We start from the raw sequence: 18,165 nt of genomic DNA on the forward strand, positions 1-18,165 counted from the left end.
AAACATCGGCTGTTAGAAACGCGTTGCCGCACCACTGCAGATCATACGAACACGTGAGCAACAGTGACGGCGGCGGCCGAGCCAGCGGAGCAACCAGCACAGACAAGCCGGCACAGTGGGATCTGAGTGGTAACATAGTTGCCATGCAACCAGCTACATCACACGGCTGCGCAATCTCTCATTGGTTCCCCCGTCGAGTGGACTGTACCACATCACAGCCTAAGCGAGAAAGAAGACGACCGCTGCAGCAGCCACGATGGCCAAAGCGCTCTCTCCACTCGATAAGCTGTGTCGTTCAGTTGCGTGCGAAAACATTCGCAAGATCACGTGCGCGCACTTTTACGCCTTCCAAAGGCGATCTTTGACGATTTGAGCAAGAAGAAAACACACACGTATAGTAGAACCTCGGGGTGTTGATACGTTTTTCAAGGGCCCATGAAAAAAACAGCAATAAAAAGTCAGTTTCACCTGAAAGGTGAAGCAATGATTGCGATAGCAAATTAGTAGACAGCTGTACGAAGTAAGGATAGTAGTTTTATCGGTCATATAAACTTGTAAACATTCGATTACTAACTAAATTAACAAGCACGGTGTCACGCGCGTGCAGGTAAACAGTAACACTTCTCACTCGATGACCGCGGAAACTCACTGTCATAACGTTGGAGTAAGGAAACGTGGCAACAGCAGCGAGCGAATTGACCTTTGTGCTGTCTTTCGCTTCAAAGTGAACTAAATGCCGAAAGTACAGCGCATACTAAGCTATCCGGCACTAGGTGCAATTTGTGAACATCGCAGATCGTTTTGAAGATGAGGCTCGCGGCGGGCGCGCCGTATCCGCAACGTGCCGGTCGCTTGTTGCAATGCACCGGTCACATGTTGCAACGTATAAGCTGGCTTCACCGATAAATTCAAGTGACCGCCACATTCAAATGCAACGCAAGATGCAGGAAAATTGTAGATTGGCGACGTATCAAGGGGAACTTAATACATGGAAGTCAATGTAGGATTTAGGTCGAGACCGCGAAAATGCAACGTAGCAGCCGGGAAACACAGCAGCGAGGAACGTATCAATGGTGTTCCACTATTAGGAATTTTTTCTGCTAAAAATAAATGCATGTTTTCTTGATTTTGTGTGTGCTTTGATGATGTGAATTTTGGGTGATACGAATATTTCACGTGACCCTGCGAGATTCATATCACTGAGATTTTACTGTAATAAAAAATTAGTATGATTACATAATGCACAGAAAAAGGCACACAGCTGTGAAACAAGCAAAGCACGCTACGTGGTAAGTCTGCTCAGACAGCAGCAAGCTTTATTGACTTGACAAACGTGATGCAAATTTTTCTACGAAAATCAGACAGCAGTACCTTATGCAGCAGCTAACAGCAATCGATGCCCTGAGCTACGTCTTTTCTAAACATTTTCCAATTAACCACAATATCGAAGGTGTCCTCAGGTGAAAAGAATCAAGCTGTTAAACAGGCACTTGTCTGTAATCATTCTGATAAAACACAGCGTGTTTTAATCGTGCTACAAATGAGACGAGGACTAAAACCTTGTACTTAAAAAAATCAACGTTTCTGCATGAAGCAACTAGCAACAGCTCAACATGGCAAAAAACCACGCATAAAATAGATTGCATAGACATGAACTGCGTGTTGGCTGGTGCAACAATATAACGGGCCACATAAAACCAACAAAAGCAGTGCTTGCAAGCCTCAGCAGCACACAACATAGCAAAGAAGCGACAACAAACGATAGAAGCGGCAAGGGGCATTCGGAACCTAAAAGAAATGCCTTTGGCCTGTATGCCGCACGGCGGACAAGCCGAACCAAAACATAGGTACGACGTGATCAACTTTGTCGCTTACGCGTGTAAGCATCGAGCTCAACAAACGCGGAGCAATGGATCACCGCACGCCATTGCTTCCGTCGCTACGCACAGGAGGACTCGCCGGGAATGTGTAGAACCACGTTGCCGGCGAGTTTTTGTAGGTACTTGAGCACCCCACCACACAAGAACCGTCTTTAGACATGCCTTGAAGATTCGGCCACCACATACGCGTGACGGGTGTTGCTTATTTCGCTCTGAAAACGTGAATCAAACAGACGCGCAAGACATGCGATGTAGAAATTTACAGTGCATGGCTGCCTGGACCAGTAGTGTTTCTGTCAGCACGCTCTACGTGTATAGAACTGGCACAAAAAGCAAAATATTGTCTCACCGGGCTCTTAGCATCACGAGCACAGTGAGCAACTGCAGAACAGCATACAAATGGCACTGTAATATTAACTAAATACAGCCACATAATCTTTAGCATTGGCAAAAATAAAAACCCACAACAAGGAAAGAAAAGAAGAAAAAAAGGAAAATAGTGTGCAATACATAGAATTGTGAGCCTCAGTGATCTATATAAAAGAAAAATAAAGCAAATAAGGGCAGCTCCCTATCTAAAAGTTCTAGAGGTGTGCAAATAGTAATTTTCAAGACCGAATCAAGTGTGTATTAAATAGTGTTTTAACAAACCGAACCAAATATTGAATACTGTTACAATAATTTCAGCATAATAAACTGCCATTTTCACCTTAATGTAATTTGGTCTTCACAATCTAGTATATTCACAATGTTAGCAAGTTTCTGTTGTTACGGAGCGCGTTATGAAGCACTTAAAAAAATATATATATAACATGGAGCATTAGGCCTGAATAAAGTTATCATACCATACCATGGAGCATTAGGAGTAGATAAGCAGGATGAAATTCAGGATGGCCACCAGGATGAAATTCATTGCACTTTTGCTCCACTTTATGCCTGATTGTGCATAGATGGCAGTAAAGAAAATTAAGTTGCGGAGCGTTACGTCTTGACTCTGTGCAGTGTGTTGTGAGGAATGTTATTGTCGAGGGCTCTGGTATAATTTTGACCACCTCCGTGGGGTTCCCTAACATGCACCTAAATATAAGTACACGAGCATTTTTGCATTTTGCTCGCAGCCACCATGAACTGAATATTTGAAACCTTTCAGGGGTCAATTTTTTTGTTTAATGCGACCTCCTAGGGTTGGTTTCTTTTATGGCAGATTTGAAATCTTCAGAGTGACCTGTTTTGAAGAAATTTTACTGCAATTTTTATTAGAGTGACCATAAAGTTACAAAAAAATATTTTCCTTAGGTAAACATGCATTGTTTATTCATGAATTGAGATGTGCTTGCATAAAAAAGTGGATACACTGGAATATATTATCTTCCAATTTGGCACTTAGGCAGTACGCATCGAATGAATCGCCGTTCCACTCACTTGCAGAAGAGCAACTGGAGCACACGTCCTTAGCGTAATAGAACTGTGTATGTAAGTGCATGCAAGAAAACTCTATGGTTGTGCGCCCGTCGGAAAAGCTGAACGAGTCAGAAACTTGCAGTCCCATCTCCAAGGAGGGGCAATCAGTTTTCGTGAGTCTCAAGAAGAGAAACGCAGGCATGGCAGCATCGTTCGTATACGGCGGGATTGTTTGTATATACCATTGGTCTGCCTGTGAACAGGTGGTAATCCCACCCCTGTGAGCAATAAAAAAAAGAACATCAAGAGATTAGAAGACAGATGGACATCAGTTTTTGCCAGCACGACAAACGGAAACTGCCCACAAGACGAAACGAAAATCAACCGCCGCACGCGCAGATGCGCGAGTGGTCGTTGACGCGACGGTGTAAAGATGCTGTGGAATTAAAACCAAGAGGCTACGAAGTGCAAAAAAAATTTATTGTTTTCACACAGGGGTAGCAGTACTTGCTGGGCAACACAGAGTTGAAAAATGGGTGCGTTTTTCAAATGCACAGGTGGCGGCGTAAATATGTGGCTTCGACCATTCGGGACTTGTATGTGGCACCATAGATTTCTCTTACCCTGAAAGGGGTTAATACCATTAAGCAATATTTGTATTTTGAGTAGTAACTATACGAATGTAATAGTGATACGACGTATAGTGAATAGTTTGCGATGAATGCTGACTATACGATTTGAGGACAAAATCAAATAGGGAAATATCGGATTTGTTATCCGAAAGTTGTGAATATTCCCGCACACCTAAAGGAGAGCCGTCTAATTGGCTGATGCAGCAGAAGCGGTGGGGGTCATGAAGGACAAGTGTGCCAGCAAGTCTTAATGAGCCGTGCACTGTAGTAACTTTTGCTTTTCGTCTCCACGGTCATCCTTCTGCTGACAGTTATCACATAAATTGGCTAGCTTGTGTTGAGGTCGTGAAACGATTCCTATGTGCATACCTCCCAATGCCCAAAAATTTTTTGTCATTTTTTATTAATTTGGGCTTCTGTGATTTCACGACTGTTGCAACAATTCTGTTCGCGAAAAAGTTTGCTGCAGCTTGTGTGCTGTGTCTAAAGGTAAATTATCGTTAATAAAGTGTGCACGCACCCAACAAAAGGTGTTGGTACCAACAAAAGAGCAGTCTTAAATGCGTGCTATCCTTCTACATGCGTGCTATCCTTCCTGCTCACAGGAATTTTATGAATTCTGAATTTCACAGGTTGGCAGGTATGCAAGTGAACAGAACTTCCAAGGTGAACGAGTTTTATCAAAGTGGCCCTGCAACACCGTTTCTTTAAGCTTGAGAACATGCTGGAGTGTGCACAATGAGGAACCAAACAATTGTATATTTCATCAAGATTTAGTATTTTTCGTATTCTAACCTAGCCAGGTCTGAAATTGTGCCCATTGCCACACCTGCTTGGGGGTGTAGGGTGGAAAAGAGGGAAAGTGTGTTAGCAGGGGTCAAGAGGGCTATGAGAGAAAATTTGTGTTTGCTAATGCTTATTTTCTAATATTGTCTTCTTTTTTTTTTTTTGCTAATAAACTTTGCAGAAGAACTCAGATGCCTCCCACCACAACGCTCGGTCTGATGAACATCGGCTTGGCTTCCATCGTCGATCAGGAGGAAGCTTGCGGTCTGGTTTCCACAGTGATGGCTACCGGGAGAGAGACCCAGGTGAGTGATGAATGCTGCATTATTGGAGACAAGAGTGCTGTAGCAATTTAGAGGGGCCTTATAAACCTTTTGTGGAATGTGCTCGGTACTGAAAGCCTCTTAAACCTTTCCTGCGAAAAGTTTTGGATATGCCTTGCATGTACTATCGCATTTAGTAGGAGCTGCAACATGCGAGCTGTGGTGCTAATGTGGGACGTTCCCGAGAAAAAGAGTGCCGACAGTTTCACCATTTTTGTAATGCGCATACTCCCGTGCTTTCCGTTGTCTGCTGTCTTCGTGGAGCGATAATAAACAGCCAGAGGCATGTTAGTTGACATCTGCCCATTGTGATTGTCACCCATCATCTTTCTCAAACGCTGCTGTCGATCCATTAAAAAGCTGTGTCTATTTACCACAACAAAATCAGCAGGTGCCCCTGTGCTGTATTCTGCTCTGTGTATGCATATGTATGCAGCCACCTCACACTTGCATTCTTTTTCTTTCACCCGAACCCGTAATGAGGACAGGTGGTCGCCAGTCCCCACTGGGTGATGGTCGGGGCCTGCCGTTCTCGGCGCGGCATGCTTCAGCAGATGCTGAGGACCGGCTCTTCCACCACTCGGTGCCGAGCAGCGGTGCACATAAGGCGACGCAGCCACCGCGCCGCCCCCACAGTCGGCACGATTTCCGTGACTTCCTCCAGCCTGCGTACCACAAGGTGAGAGGCCAGGCATCTCTGCTAGTTGCACCGGCTACAGTAGCATGGGTCTTCCACGAGAAAGATCACTCTGGACTCGGGTGTTTCTAAACTGCGCCTGAAAGGGACGTTAAAAGGCAAATACAGTAGAACCCCGCTGTTACATTCCCGGGTGCTGCGTTTTCCTGGCTGTTATGTCGTTTTCGGCCGGTCCCGGCATAGCTCCCATAGGACCCCATGCATTGGTAGCCCTGTTGTTGCGCCGCAACTGAGGGATAATTCTCGCATCATGCATTGCGAATTGCCACCCTGCGCCGGTCTGAGCAGCCATGTTGACTTTTCATGCTACTTGGCTTGGTGGCTTGATGATGGGATTGACCGCCCAAAGTGCCGGAGGCGACACCTATGATGTATTTTCAGTTTCTGCCAGCAGAAGCATGGCCTTTGAGTTCTGTATTTGCTATCTAAAGATGTTGTCTATGAGCGTTGGGGCCCTAAAATTGGTTTTGGTGCATAGATGTTGTGTATAAAGTCCAAGGGCGATAATGTCGCCGCGTGCCGCATGCTGTATGTGCGAGGGAAAGCGTGCGAGGGGAGCCGACGACCATGGCTAAATCTTGTGCGTGCAAGAATAAAAAGTAGGGAGGAAGCCCGTCTTCTTCTGTCGCGCTTGAGGCACCGGGGAGGTGGGTGGTAGGGAGCAGCATTGTACTTCGGCATAAACAGCGTACTGTGCAGCCACGCACGGGCCTATCTAGAAAGCCATCTGCATTGGGGGCATAGTCTAGGCAGTGTAGGTGCATCAGCGGCCCGTAGCTTTGTGCGTGCTCCGCTCTCGCCGCGGAGGAGGAGAGTGTTGGGAAAGGGTGAGGAGAGGAAGAAAGCGGAGTGCTGCACGAGACCTTCTCCACAGTGATGACCAGGCATGCAGCAGCGCGTCCATGGATACCATATATGGAAACAAAGCGCTACCTTGAGCTTCGGACCCACTGCGCATGCGCTACTTCGCCTCCATCACCTCCGCTAGAGAGTGCGCAAGCCACGTGTTCCATGTTTACACTTTCTTTCTGATCAATGAGCGATGAAACTGGTGGAAATGCTTCGTCTGCCGCTGCTGCTAAACGAGCTGCCCAAGCAGCGGCTCAGCGCTGTCGCCGAGAGGATCCTGTCGTTCAGAATCAAATTCTTTGCCACAATATATCGCGAATTTGAAACACCTTAACAGCTGCGCTCGAAATTCGCGTTAGGGATTACCGTAATTGGCAGTGAATTCTTTGTTTACGAAAACAGCAAAGTACTGGAAGTGATTGCACGTGCCTGAAACACATCATGGTCGCCATCTTGTTTGTTGATCACCTGTTTCAAATGGCATGGCCGCATGTCTCTACTGAAATGTGACGGCAGTTTTTGCATACTTAGTGCAGTTAGTACCTGCGGCTTGGTGAGGAAGGTGCATCGAGAAAACAAAGAAATTCATGTCCAACTGACGTGGGCTTGTTATGGTGCTTGAGATGGTGGCTGCTCTGTTGGCTGCCAAACCTTTTGCCTTGATAGAGTGATAATCCGAGAATACATGTCTCCTGCTTCAAAACACGGTGTGTCTACAGGCATTGAAAGAACGCTGTTGCATCGCGTCTGGTGCCGAGTTACACGAAATGTAGGGAAAGTGATCGTATCTCCGAAAGCAATTGACTGAGAATACCGCTTCATGGCAGTGCCATCATCGCTGACCGATGCATAGGGCGCAATTTGTTCTGTTAGCAATTTGTTTCTACAGCCTTGAAGAAGGCTTGCCAAAGTAGGCTAACAGAATTTGGACAATTTTGTTTTGCAATGGAGTCTGTGCAGTCTCATTTCGCAACAATGAAATTCTCGTGAAAGAGAATATTCCACTTTCCTTGCTGATTTTGTTATTGCGGTGTTAAACTGTATTGCGAAATTTTTTTACTTTTATTAGAATTGCTGACGCGGGAACTTCAATGTGGCGTTGCCACCCGTCTTTCCTTTTTCCATCTTTCCTTGTTTACAAATAGCATCACCTCACGGTAAGAGTAGATTTTGGGGTATTGTAGAAGGCTGATTTGCTAATACAGCTGCAATAATTTTGCTCTGTAGTGTCCCTCCAACACGTACACATTCGCTGCTTTACCAATTTGGCTATCGGTCGGCTTTCCTCCTGTTAACTTTGTTGGTTATTTGTGTATGTGTGCAGAAGTGGGAGTCGTCCGTAATAGTCAAGTGCATGCTAACCTGCTCCTTTCTGCTTTGCGCAGATGAGTCCCAGCGCTGTGCAGAGCAGTGACAACTGTGCCAATGCCACGGGCACCCAGGTGGGGTCTGCTGCCGTCTCCCAGCGCAGTAAGAAGGATCTACCTGGCAACAACTTCAACCAGGAATTTGTGAGTGCAGCTCTGCATACTTGCTTTGTTTCCCAGGTTGCAGGTTTGATTTCCGCCTGTGGAGGCCATGTTTCGATTAGGGGTAAAAGGCCAAAACGCTTGTGTGCTTAGATTTAGGTGCACGTTAACCCTTTATGGACAAGTTTTAACTCGATAGCGTTTAGGGCCCCGTGTCGCAGAAAATCCGGCGTCGGCATTGGCGCCCGCGGCCGAGAAAATTATCCCCCAACCTTGTTTAGGTATGCCACACCATTCTACAGTCGAATCTCGTTAATTCAAACATGCTTAATTCGAACTTCCGGTTTATTCGAACTGGCGCTGTGGTCCCGTCAAAGTTACGTGTATTCCTATGGGCGAAAACGCCCGGTAATTTGAACGCGAAAGCATTTGCGACGGTTAATTCGAACATACGGCACACCGACAATGCCCTTAACAGCGCGCCAAATAACGCGGCGGCGCCTCCGACCGGCATTTCTCCGACACCGCCATAGAGCAAAAGCTTTGAAGAGACCCCTCAACGCCGTGCGGCGAAAAAGAAGAAGAAAGAAAAAAAAAACGTGGCGGAAATTTCACTTTCAAATGGCAAGGTCGCCGTTTAGTAGCACCGGAACACACGCGATTCATTAGCTTCAGAGAAAAAGAAAAGCACTTAATTCTGTTCAGCAGAAATGCTGTTGATAAACAATCATAATATTTTCCAGACCTTCATATACCAGAACTGAGCTGTAATCAGCGCTAGCATACTAGTTTGGTGTTCCCTTTAATAAGGGTGGACCTTACTGTATATATCTTGATTTCTAGGTACCTAAGAGTTTGATAGCTTGCTACATTCCAGTCATGCAATGCTAGGAAGGAGACTCCCGAGCATGTGCAGCACTGTGTTTTCTTGCCCAAAATTTGTGCATTAGATTTTGTGAAAAATGTTCTGATATTCGATATTTGGCTTTTATTTCTTGATTCCATTCGATATTCGATGTGAAGTCAACTATTCGGTATTCACAGCACCCCTGCTTTTTACGCAACCCAAAATTTTGTTGCAGTTGGCTTTTAATATACAGTGGAACCTCAATTATACGTCCCGCGGCAATGTGACGACCTACATTTTACGACGAATTGGTTTGGTCCCGGCAAAACCCTCATAGAAATAGTGTATTAATAACCTTGATTATACGACACAAGTTTTACACCAACCCGCCTCGTACGACACCTCTTTGGTACCGTACGAAAAAAAAAAAAAATTCTAAGCAGAGGCAGGCTGGGTCGTAAGCACAATGCAGGCAGGCGGCTGATAACGGGTGTGCAATACTGTATTTACCCGAATGTATCGCGACCGCGATTGTAACGCGAGGGGCGACTTTCCAGTTACGCGAAATTAAGAAAATAAAACCGTTAATGTAACGCGAGACGAACGAAAAAAGAAATGGTACCTTTATTCAAGGAATCGCAGTTCAGAAATGTTCTCTTCACTCATCATGGTCGTCTGAAGAGGAGATGGAGCTTTCCTTGGGCGGTCTTCTCGGGCGATCACATTCGCGAAATTTCGTGTGACTCTGCAGTGAAAGCGTTCCTGAGAAGTGTTTCTGGTGCTGTCCTAAGCTCGTAATCAGCGCCAAGAGAGGTGTTGGCAGTATACTTCGAGGGTACCGGGACGAGCCGAGTCTCGCGATAGCGAAACTATCTCCAAAAGTGATCACCCGAGAATTGTCATCTTTTGGGCTGTCGAGCTTGTTTGAGATTTAAGTACTTCTTAAAAGAGCGCACAATCATTTCATTCGGGCTCAGTACTAGGCCACTTCATGTTGCACAGAGCCTTCCTGACTGTCCTCGCATTTAAAGTGGGCTGCCGCTGGTCCCGCCATGCGCAAATAATCGACTCCTGGACGTCGAGACGCCGAGTCTTGGTGGACTTTCCCAGCCCCTCGGCCATCAAAATTGCTCGTCTCTCGAAGCGACCATCATACCGAATGCGCTGCGTCATCATAACGCTGTGAATAAAACGGAGTTGAACCGCAAAAGGCCGTAGGGTATTGCAGCATCGTAACTAGTCACAAGCACAGTGAAAACAGCGTCGATTCCAACCAAAAACAAGTTCTGACTTCGGGCGACTTGTCTACGGATTGGATCGAGAGGGAAAGTTACAGGTTGTCAACGTAACGCTAAAGATTGCGGGATTTAGATTATTTGTTTTAAAATGGTAAATTTTGCCGTTATTTGAATGTAATGCGACGGTCGAGTTCAAGCAACGAAAATCATAAAAAGAAAAAACTTGCTTTACAAATGAATAAATACGGTAATTTTTTAATAGTTTAATCTACCTTCCTTGGAAGCAATGCAGGTTCGTGCCGTGGGCTTATTCAGGCGGTCTGTACCCGTTTTTTTGGGCAAGACAGCATCACTGCCGAAATTCTTCGTTTTTCGACTATATGTCGCCCGGATTATATGACAGTTTTGCGTGGTCCCCTCAAAGTCGTATAATTAGGGTTTCACTGTATTAGTATTAATATTGTATTATAATGTATTAATGTATTAGTGTGATAGGGTGCTTGGTTCAGTGTGTGATATTGTTGAGTTGGTTTGCTTAGCATGATTTAAGTACAGTCAATGGCCGACTTTCCGGACGCCTGATTTTTCGGATATGCCCGATAATTCGGATGCATTCGTAGCACCGCCATGTACCCCATAGAGTCAATGTATAAGAACGTCTGAAAACCTTCGCCGTCCGTTTTTACGGACTTTCCCCATGACCGCAGGTCTGAAACGGCATTAATCAAAGCCATCATCGCCGCCATTTCAATTATCTTACCACCTTGAACCGGCGCTCTCGCATGCTGATCCGCTGGCTGCCATAGCCACCACCGCGGCAACACTAGGCCTAGCTACTTGACGTTTGCTACCAAGCTTCTTCCTGTTCGGTGCCGTGTTTTTCATTGAAACAATTTGCCGCTGCTAGCAATGGCGCCAAGTCCGCCTTTGTAATCCTCGCCAATAGCATAATGCTGGTTTCCAAAAGTCAGCTTCCTCTCGATACACTAGTGTCATGCGGGGAAGCATATCATGAGCGGTAAGGGGCAATTGCCACGAGACACGGTGTGTATTTCTGAATTATACACGCATGCAATCGCCGTTTCCTATCACAGTACGAACACTGATACGCCTAATAAATGTACTGGTAGAACTTTAGAGCCATTTCGGACGTGGCTTTGGCGATTTGAGGCCCTCGTGGCAGTAAAAGGCATGCATTCATTTTTTTCGGACTGCCGGATTTTCCGGACGTTTTTGTGGCCCCTAGGGAGTCCAAAAAATCGGACGTTGACTGTAGTGGCAATTTTATGAATAGTTAGAATTGACAATAAAATACAGAAATTTAAGTGATTTACCATGATGAGAAAAGGAGCGGTGTTACATATAAATGTAGCATTGAGGACGGTGAGAGGTTGCAATCATAGTGGTGCCAAACAACGAGGGCGTTGTTCTTTTGCACTAATTCAGTTTTATTAATGTCGCATTGCTTATAGGGGCACCACGCAACAGAAGCATACTCGAGCGCAGGACGTAAGATTGATTTACATGTCACTAATTCTTGTCTCAATTTTCGGAGTGAAGTCACGTGCCTTTTTTCGTGCAGCCCACGTTGCTGGGTGCAGCTGAAGCTCCTGTGCAACAGCCACCAGTCGTCAACGGCAGTGTTTGGGGTGAGTGCTCTTTCTGCTAGAGATCTTGTTGGTGTTTCTCTGTGGAATCGTGGGCGCATGGCATTTAGAGGGCCCCTCGCCAGGTTTGGGCATTCCATAATAGTCAAGCAGAACGCATAGATCATGTGCTGACGATCGTGTCTGCAAAGTAGCAAATCGCTGCACGGTGCAAGAAGAGTTGAAATTTCGAACAAAAGCCTGCCTGTGAGCCCTTCCTCTCGAGGGAGCCCCACTTTGTTCTGGCAAGTCAAGGTCTCTACGTCAAATGCACTGCCTGCAATGTCACTGATTATGGCACGTGATGTCGGTCTCTTATCCAATGCATAAGCGCAAAACTGTCACTGGAAGTGCGTTGTGAAGCAAGGAAAGGAAGAGAAAGAACGCAGGGCTTGTTACGTAAGCGTGACACGGTCACTTGGCTCCTTTAAAGGAAAAGGCAGAGAACAAAAGTCGCTTGCGGACGCTAGTCTAGGCAGAAGAGAGTTTCAGTGTTAGCAGTGAAGCTTGCCTCCTGGTAGTGTGGCATAGTGACATTTCAATTTCTCTTGTCTTCTATAATAAAGAGCCAGTTTAAAAACTTCTTGTAGTAATATCCTTTGTAGACATTGCACTATAACGTCCAGTATACCATATTTACTCGAATCTAGGCTGGCCCCGATTGTAAGCCGACCTCCAGAAGTCCAGAGCCAAAAAGAAAGAAAAAAAAGGGGGGAGGGGGGAATCACCTCGAATGTAGGCCAAACAAAAAAGTGAGGACAGCATTCACTAAATGAAAACAGAATTTATTGAATATGAACATGCTGAGGTCATTTCACGTCATCATCGCTGCTAGCCTGGTTGCCATGTTCGTTATCGCTGTCATCTTCAAACAGTGCACTATCTTTCTGTGGTCCGGTAAATGTCATTCTCGTTGTGGCGTACGCAAAAAGCGTTTCCCGTTGCCCCCACCAACGACGGACATTTTTCTCATCGATGCCGAAGTCCCGCCTGACTTGAACCTTGACACTGCCTCTATGGCTAGCACAATTTTTCGTTTGAAAGCGGCACTATAGTGGCATCACCTGTTTGGTGCCATTACGATAATGCCACGCTGTACGCCGATACCATTATACCGATACGACACAGGCCAAAAGGGCGATATCGCTCGTGTACTTCATTTGGCTACTGGTGCAGCTAGTAGCGGCTGCGATACTGACTTTTCTAGATGGCGCTAGCTATGCACCGTGTTTATAAAATTCAATTAAAAACTGGCGTGTTTGTTAAAGTCCTCAAATATAAGCCAGCCCTAGAGTTTGGTATATGATTATTTGAAAAGAACTCGGCCTAGATTTTAATAAATGCGGTAACACAGTCGATCCTGGATATGTCAAACCCGGACATATAGAATTATTGTCTATATCGAACAGTTGTAAGATCCCCTTAGAAATCCCATGCAAAAGTATAGCACTACTGCGCATGTAAAAAACTCCCGTTCACAACTACATTCGCTGCGCCACTCTGCATTTTTCCAAGTGCACTTTTAACGGGAAACGATCACTTTTTGCATGAACGGAAATATTCATGCCGATGTAACGGTACTGTTTTGGCAGAAACTGACAAACAAGGCATTGAGACTGAAGGGCAGTACAGTAAAACCTTGTTAATTTGACCCTCGTTAGTTTGAAAAATCAGATAATTCAGACATGTCCTCTGGTCCCAGCAGGCGTATGTATTATTTAAGGGGGGACATGGATACTTGGGATGAAAAAAAAATCCTGAAAAGAAATTGACTTTTTGAAAATAATATTTTCGAAATCTAGTCATTTTTACACAACTAGGCCGAATTCTTAACCATTGGATCGGTATTTTAGCTGTAGCATTGCTTCATTTTATTGATATTAGCAAAAACTTGAGCTGAAATTTATACTAAAATAGCACTTCTCCTGTGAAATGCAGTTGCCGTTTCATGCATCATAGCGCAGAAATCTTCATCTCATTTCAAAGAGAGGCCATTTATCTTCATCCTGCCAATGCAGGCTCTGCGTGGCTATTGGCTTTCTTCAATTACTGCACCAGAAGAGGTCCCAGCACCCTGCTTATGAATTGTTGATCGCACATAACTTGAGGGCCCCATACGATTGGCGGAATTCCTTTCTCGTCTGCTCAGCTCCCCTCAGTCCTCAGTCGGCTGTGCGCCGTCCGCCCTATTGTCCCCGCATAAATGATGCAGTGCTGCGCGATGGCTCGTTTGGGAAGGAAATTCCACATGACGAACAATGTTTAGTGCAAAAAAGGTGCCACACACTGAATGAGAGCTGCAAGATGTGCTCCGCAACCCAACAAAATGTCGAAGTCATAGCGTCCGCCAACGCTATTGTCGGTACGATTGCCGATAACTCCGGTGTAGGCCTAGGCCTAATGAGCCCTTTGCCCTCTTCGCTTGCCGGAGGCACCGAAGGTAGTGTGCGCCACGAGACAAAGTTTTTGCAGCCTGCAGAATTGGAAGAGGGCAAAAGGAAAAGGCAAGAAAAGCTGCACCGCCTGTCATCAACTCCCGTGACGGAGAGGAAGCGAGATTTATTAGCAGATGGCACTGATGCCGCGTCACCCCCCCCATTGACGGGACTGTGTTTACCATTGTCAGTTTAGATGTGGTGAACACTCTGCTTGTGCTGGCCAAGTGCAAAACATGCAGTGGGCACTTAAAAATAGGCAGACAGGAGTGACAATACGGACTCACTGTCAAGTTGGTTCTCACAGGCGTGAACTGTGGTGTGGGGCTGTCGAAGTGGAGCTCGCCGCACGTCTGCGGTGCACAAAAAGTGAACCCGTTTGCTGTAAAGGTTCTCATTGCTCACACCATGCCCATGCATGCAGCTGGAAATAGCCAAACAGCCCTCAATGATGTGTTCTCACTGATGAACATTACCTGTCGGTGACTCCACACAAAGACATGGCAAACCTACGTCAAGGCAATGCTGGCGCCTGCAGCTGATCGCGCGGACTCAACTCTGAATTGTGCCTGAGCAACCCTGGGAGCATCGCAGTGTCGTACGAAGGATCGTGGATGACCCTTGGACGCACATTGGCGTCAGCACCGTGATTGAACTGTTTGCGGAATTTGTTATAGACAGTGGTCTCTTGAGCAATTTCTGTGCTGCATGCGAGTGGGGCCCCAAGGAAGATAATCCTTCCTTCAAAGATACGAAGGACAATCACCAGTCAGTGCCAGAAAAACGCTGATAAAAAGTCTGTAGAACTTGACTTGGTGTTGACTTGTTCTGGACGCAAGTTCGCCAATAAACTTCTTGCCTCACACCTTTGGCAGGGCCTTATTCGTCACAGTCAAGACAATCTCACAATAATAAAGGCTGGCTGTATTTTTCAAGGCAGAATTTTTTCAAGCACTCCTACTCATTACCTTATGTGCGACAGTTTTGTGCCCTCCTTTGCCTCGCCAGCAAGTCTTCCACTGTTGTGTGTTTCAGAGAACCCACGCAACTCCAAGGTGCATGGGACGGTGCTGAAGAAGGTGCACCTGGCACAGCGGCCCTCGACTCGGACGGAGGCTGCCAGTCTGCTTGAAGTGCGCTCCAAAAGCCCCAACTCCACCTCAGGTAAGCACTAGCTTTGTTGTGGCAGGTGGTTAGTGACACACTTGTTGCCAGAACACCGATGCATTTCTTCACTTTGTACCTGCTAGCATCTTTCCAGGGTTCGTAGCAGTTCTTGAATACCCTTGAATTTCGTGGTGGGCTTAAGAGTAGTGAACATTTTTGTGTCGTTTTCATTTCTAAATATAGTCCACACCTATTGCAACGAATACAACATACTTTCTGATATACCAGACTATTTTCACTTAGTTTGGTCTGCCTATATTATCAATGCAACCAATTCTGCATTTCTGCTTTAACAGACTATCGGCTGCAAAAGACAAATTGCCTGGCAAATTTTGTCTAGATGGTTATTTTGTTAATTCTTGTTTCTTGTAAATTCGAACATGCTTAATTCGAACTTCCGTTTTATTTGAACTGATGCTGTAGTCCCGTCAAAATTATGTGTATTCCAATGGGTGAACATTCGAATGCTCGAATAAAATTAAAATAAAATCAGGGGAATTCGAATGCGCAAGCATTTGTAACGGTTAATTCTAACATGCCGCGCTTCAACAATGCTCTCAGCAGTGCGCAAAATCACGTGGCGGTGGCTCCTACCAGCATTGCTCTGACCCCGCCACAGAGCAAAAGCTTAGGAGGGACCCCTAAGCGTCGCGTTCAAAGAAAAAAAGAAACTGGGGCAGAAATGTCACCCCCTCTCAAATGGCAAGATTGCCGTTGCTGCAGCGTGCTGAAACACGCGTGTACGTGCCTATGTCTCAGCCACGCGGAGAAAATGGCCGTGAATCCTTCTTTCTGCTTCTTCTATTTTCTGGTCACGTGTTTACCTTGAATGCTGCGGCTGCGGCGCAGAGGGAAGCAGCAGGGGAGGCCAAGTCTGGCCAATGAAACTGCCCACGCCGGCCAACGCTTGCTTCCCGATAGGGGCAGAAAACGAAACTTCAGGGAGCGGGCTAAGCCGGCGGGCGCATGCAGAGACAGTCGAAGGTGAGGGAGTTACGAGGGAGTTGAGAGGGAGGGGGAGGGGAGCCACCGGAGCCACTGACACCGATGCGGCAGAGTTGCAGTGGGGCCATATCCGCTTCCCTCCCACCCCTCCTCGTAACTCCGCTCCGCTCGGCCTCCCTTTGAAGCAAAGCCGTAGCATACGGCACTTCAAACACAATTTCTAACGATCGCAAAATGCATCGTTTCGAGAACGCTTTACTTGTCATCACATCAATTCATACAAACAAGAAGATATGCTGCTATTCACTGCGTTTAAACTGCCAGGCACGTGATGCGGTATAGCCATCTCGCATGCAATGCAGTGGCAGCCATATGTAGGCTCCGAGTTTAACTTTCCCCATGCTGCAGCTCTCGTTCGTGCAACACATTTGACAGTGGTCATCACTTGTCACGAAAAATAAAAATTAAGATGTACAGCCAGTCACTGTTTTGTGTAAAGAACAATGTGTAGCATATGTTCGTCATTGGTGGTGATAACGTGCTAGGGCAGGGCAACTGGCTTGGCAGCGCTAGCCGGCTGGCTTCCTGCCGTTGTGCCGGACGTTAATCTTGCCGCTTTGTAGGTGTATATGTGCTCTAGTGCGAGGCAAATGCCATTTGTGAGCAATGAGCGTGCGCACAATGGTGAACAGGAAGACGCCGTGCCGCGTGGTTGTACAATTACTGTGTAAACCCAGTTTATCTATGGTTATTTATTTTAATTTTGATGTTTTATAATTTTTTGCGATCGTTTAAGGGTTAGACCTTGGTATAACAAAGATGTACTTGCAGCGGAAAACTATGTTAAGTCGTGAATTTCGTTAATTTGAGGTTTTGAAGTTTCAGCAGTAAAAATAATTTCACAAGTTCCCAGATTATTCATGGTGCAGGGGTGCAACAGCTGCGCCAATTGCGCCATTTTGATACAATTTCGTATTTTTGTGCTGAGCTGCGCAAAAACCGTGATATGTGTTGAAATTGCGCCACGCTGCACCAAAACACCGGACCAACCACTAAATTTCTCTGTTACGCCAGTTTTAGCGGGAAACAAAGGCTGCATTGGCAATCTGCAGCTTGGACATCGCCATCAAATCCAGTCCGATTGAGTAGCGCAGACGAGGTCTAAACTACGCTAGCCACCGTATCTAAACACATGCCCAAACGAGACGTTGTCGTGTTTGGTGGTGGGTGCCGAAGAATATTTTTGCTGCTGGTTGCAGTGCGGCGTGTTGTATATGCAGTAAAATCTCACGGAGACAAGGAGTGCGCGTTGCTTGCAGTAACGAAAGCAGTTCGCCATTGCTGCGTTGACTCAACAAGATCATCCGTGCACGCGGTTACGAACGGAGCGGTTACGAATGCTCCACGGGAAAATCGCTTGTACGGTACAGAAAGCGACCCGGCACTGACGGCGTGAGCTTGGTAGGCGACGCAATGCATAAAACTAGCAAGGGTTTGGTTCCATGCGGCAACAAGCACATCGTTAATGAAACGGTGCCGATTTTTGCAGTACACCGCCGAAATGCCAATAGATTGTCACAGTTGCTGCATGTTTCGACTACCGCCAGAATGTCGTGACACATCGCCAGAAAAAAAAAAAAAAGAGAAAGGAAACCACTCGCGAAGAAATGCATGTGTACTTTCCATATTTTTGCCGGAAAAAGTTGCGTGCAGTGCACTGCTGGGCCGGAATTGCGGACGTTGTTCGCAGCCCGTTCAAGTTCGCTGGGCGCCGCCTAGGTCCACCGTGCACGGCGAAACTGAACGCGCGCTCCGAACAACCATCTCCGATCACGCCCCTGCCATCACCT

General features: G+C 46.3%; 1 protein-coding gene across 1 annotated transcript in view; it reads left to right on the plus strand.

Annotated features, from left to right (window-relative positions):
• The window catches only part of LOC119433507 (vasculin), a 54,751-nt gene that overhangs the window by 18,153 nt on the left and 18,433 nt on the right, over positions 1 to 18,165 (plus strand). Inside the window, exons 4-8 of the mRNA XM_037700746.2 lie at positions 4,881 to 5,004; positions 5,511 to 5,701; positions 7,954 to 8,079; positions 11,705 to 11,771; positions 15,239 to 15,367. Coding sequence (XP_037556674.1) covers positions 4,881 to 5,004; positions 5,511 to 5,701; positions 7,954 to 8,079; positions 11,705 to 11,771; positions 15,239 to 15,367 — 637 coding nt within the window. The remainder of the gene's footprint in view (positions 1 to 4,880; positions 5,005 to 5,510; positions 5,702 to 7,953; positions 8,080 to 11,704; positions 11,772 to 15,238; positions 15,368 to 18,165) is intronic.

The sequence above is a fragment of the Dermacentor silvarum genome, chromosome 11 (assembly GCF_013339745.2).
Source record: "Dermacentor silvarum isolate Dsil-2018 chromosome 11, BIME_Dsil_1.4, whole genome shotgun sequence".
NCBI lineage: Eukaryota > Metazoa > Arthropoda > Arachnida > Ixodida > Ixodidae > Dermacentor > Dermacentor silvarum.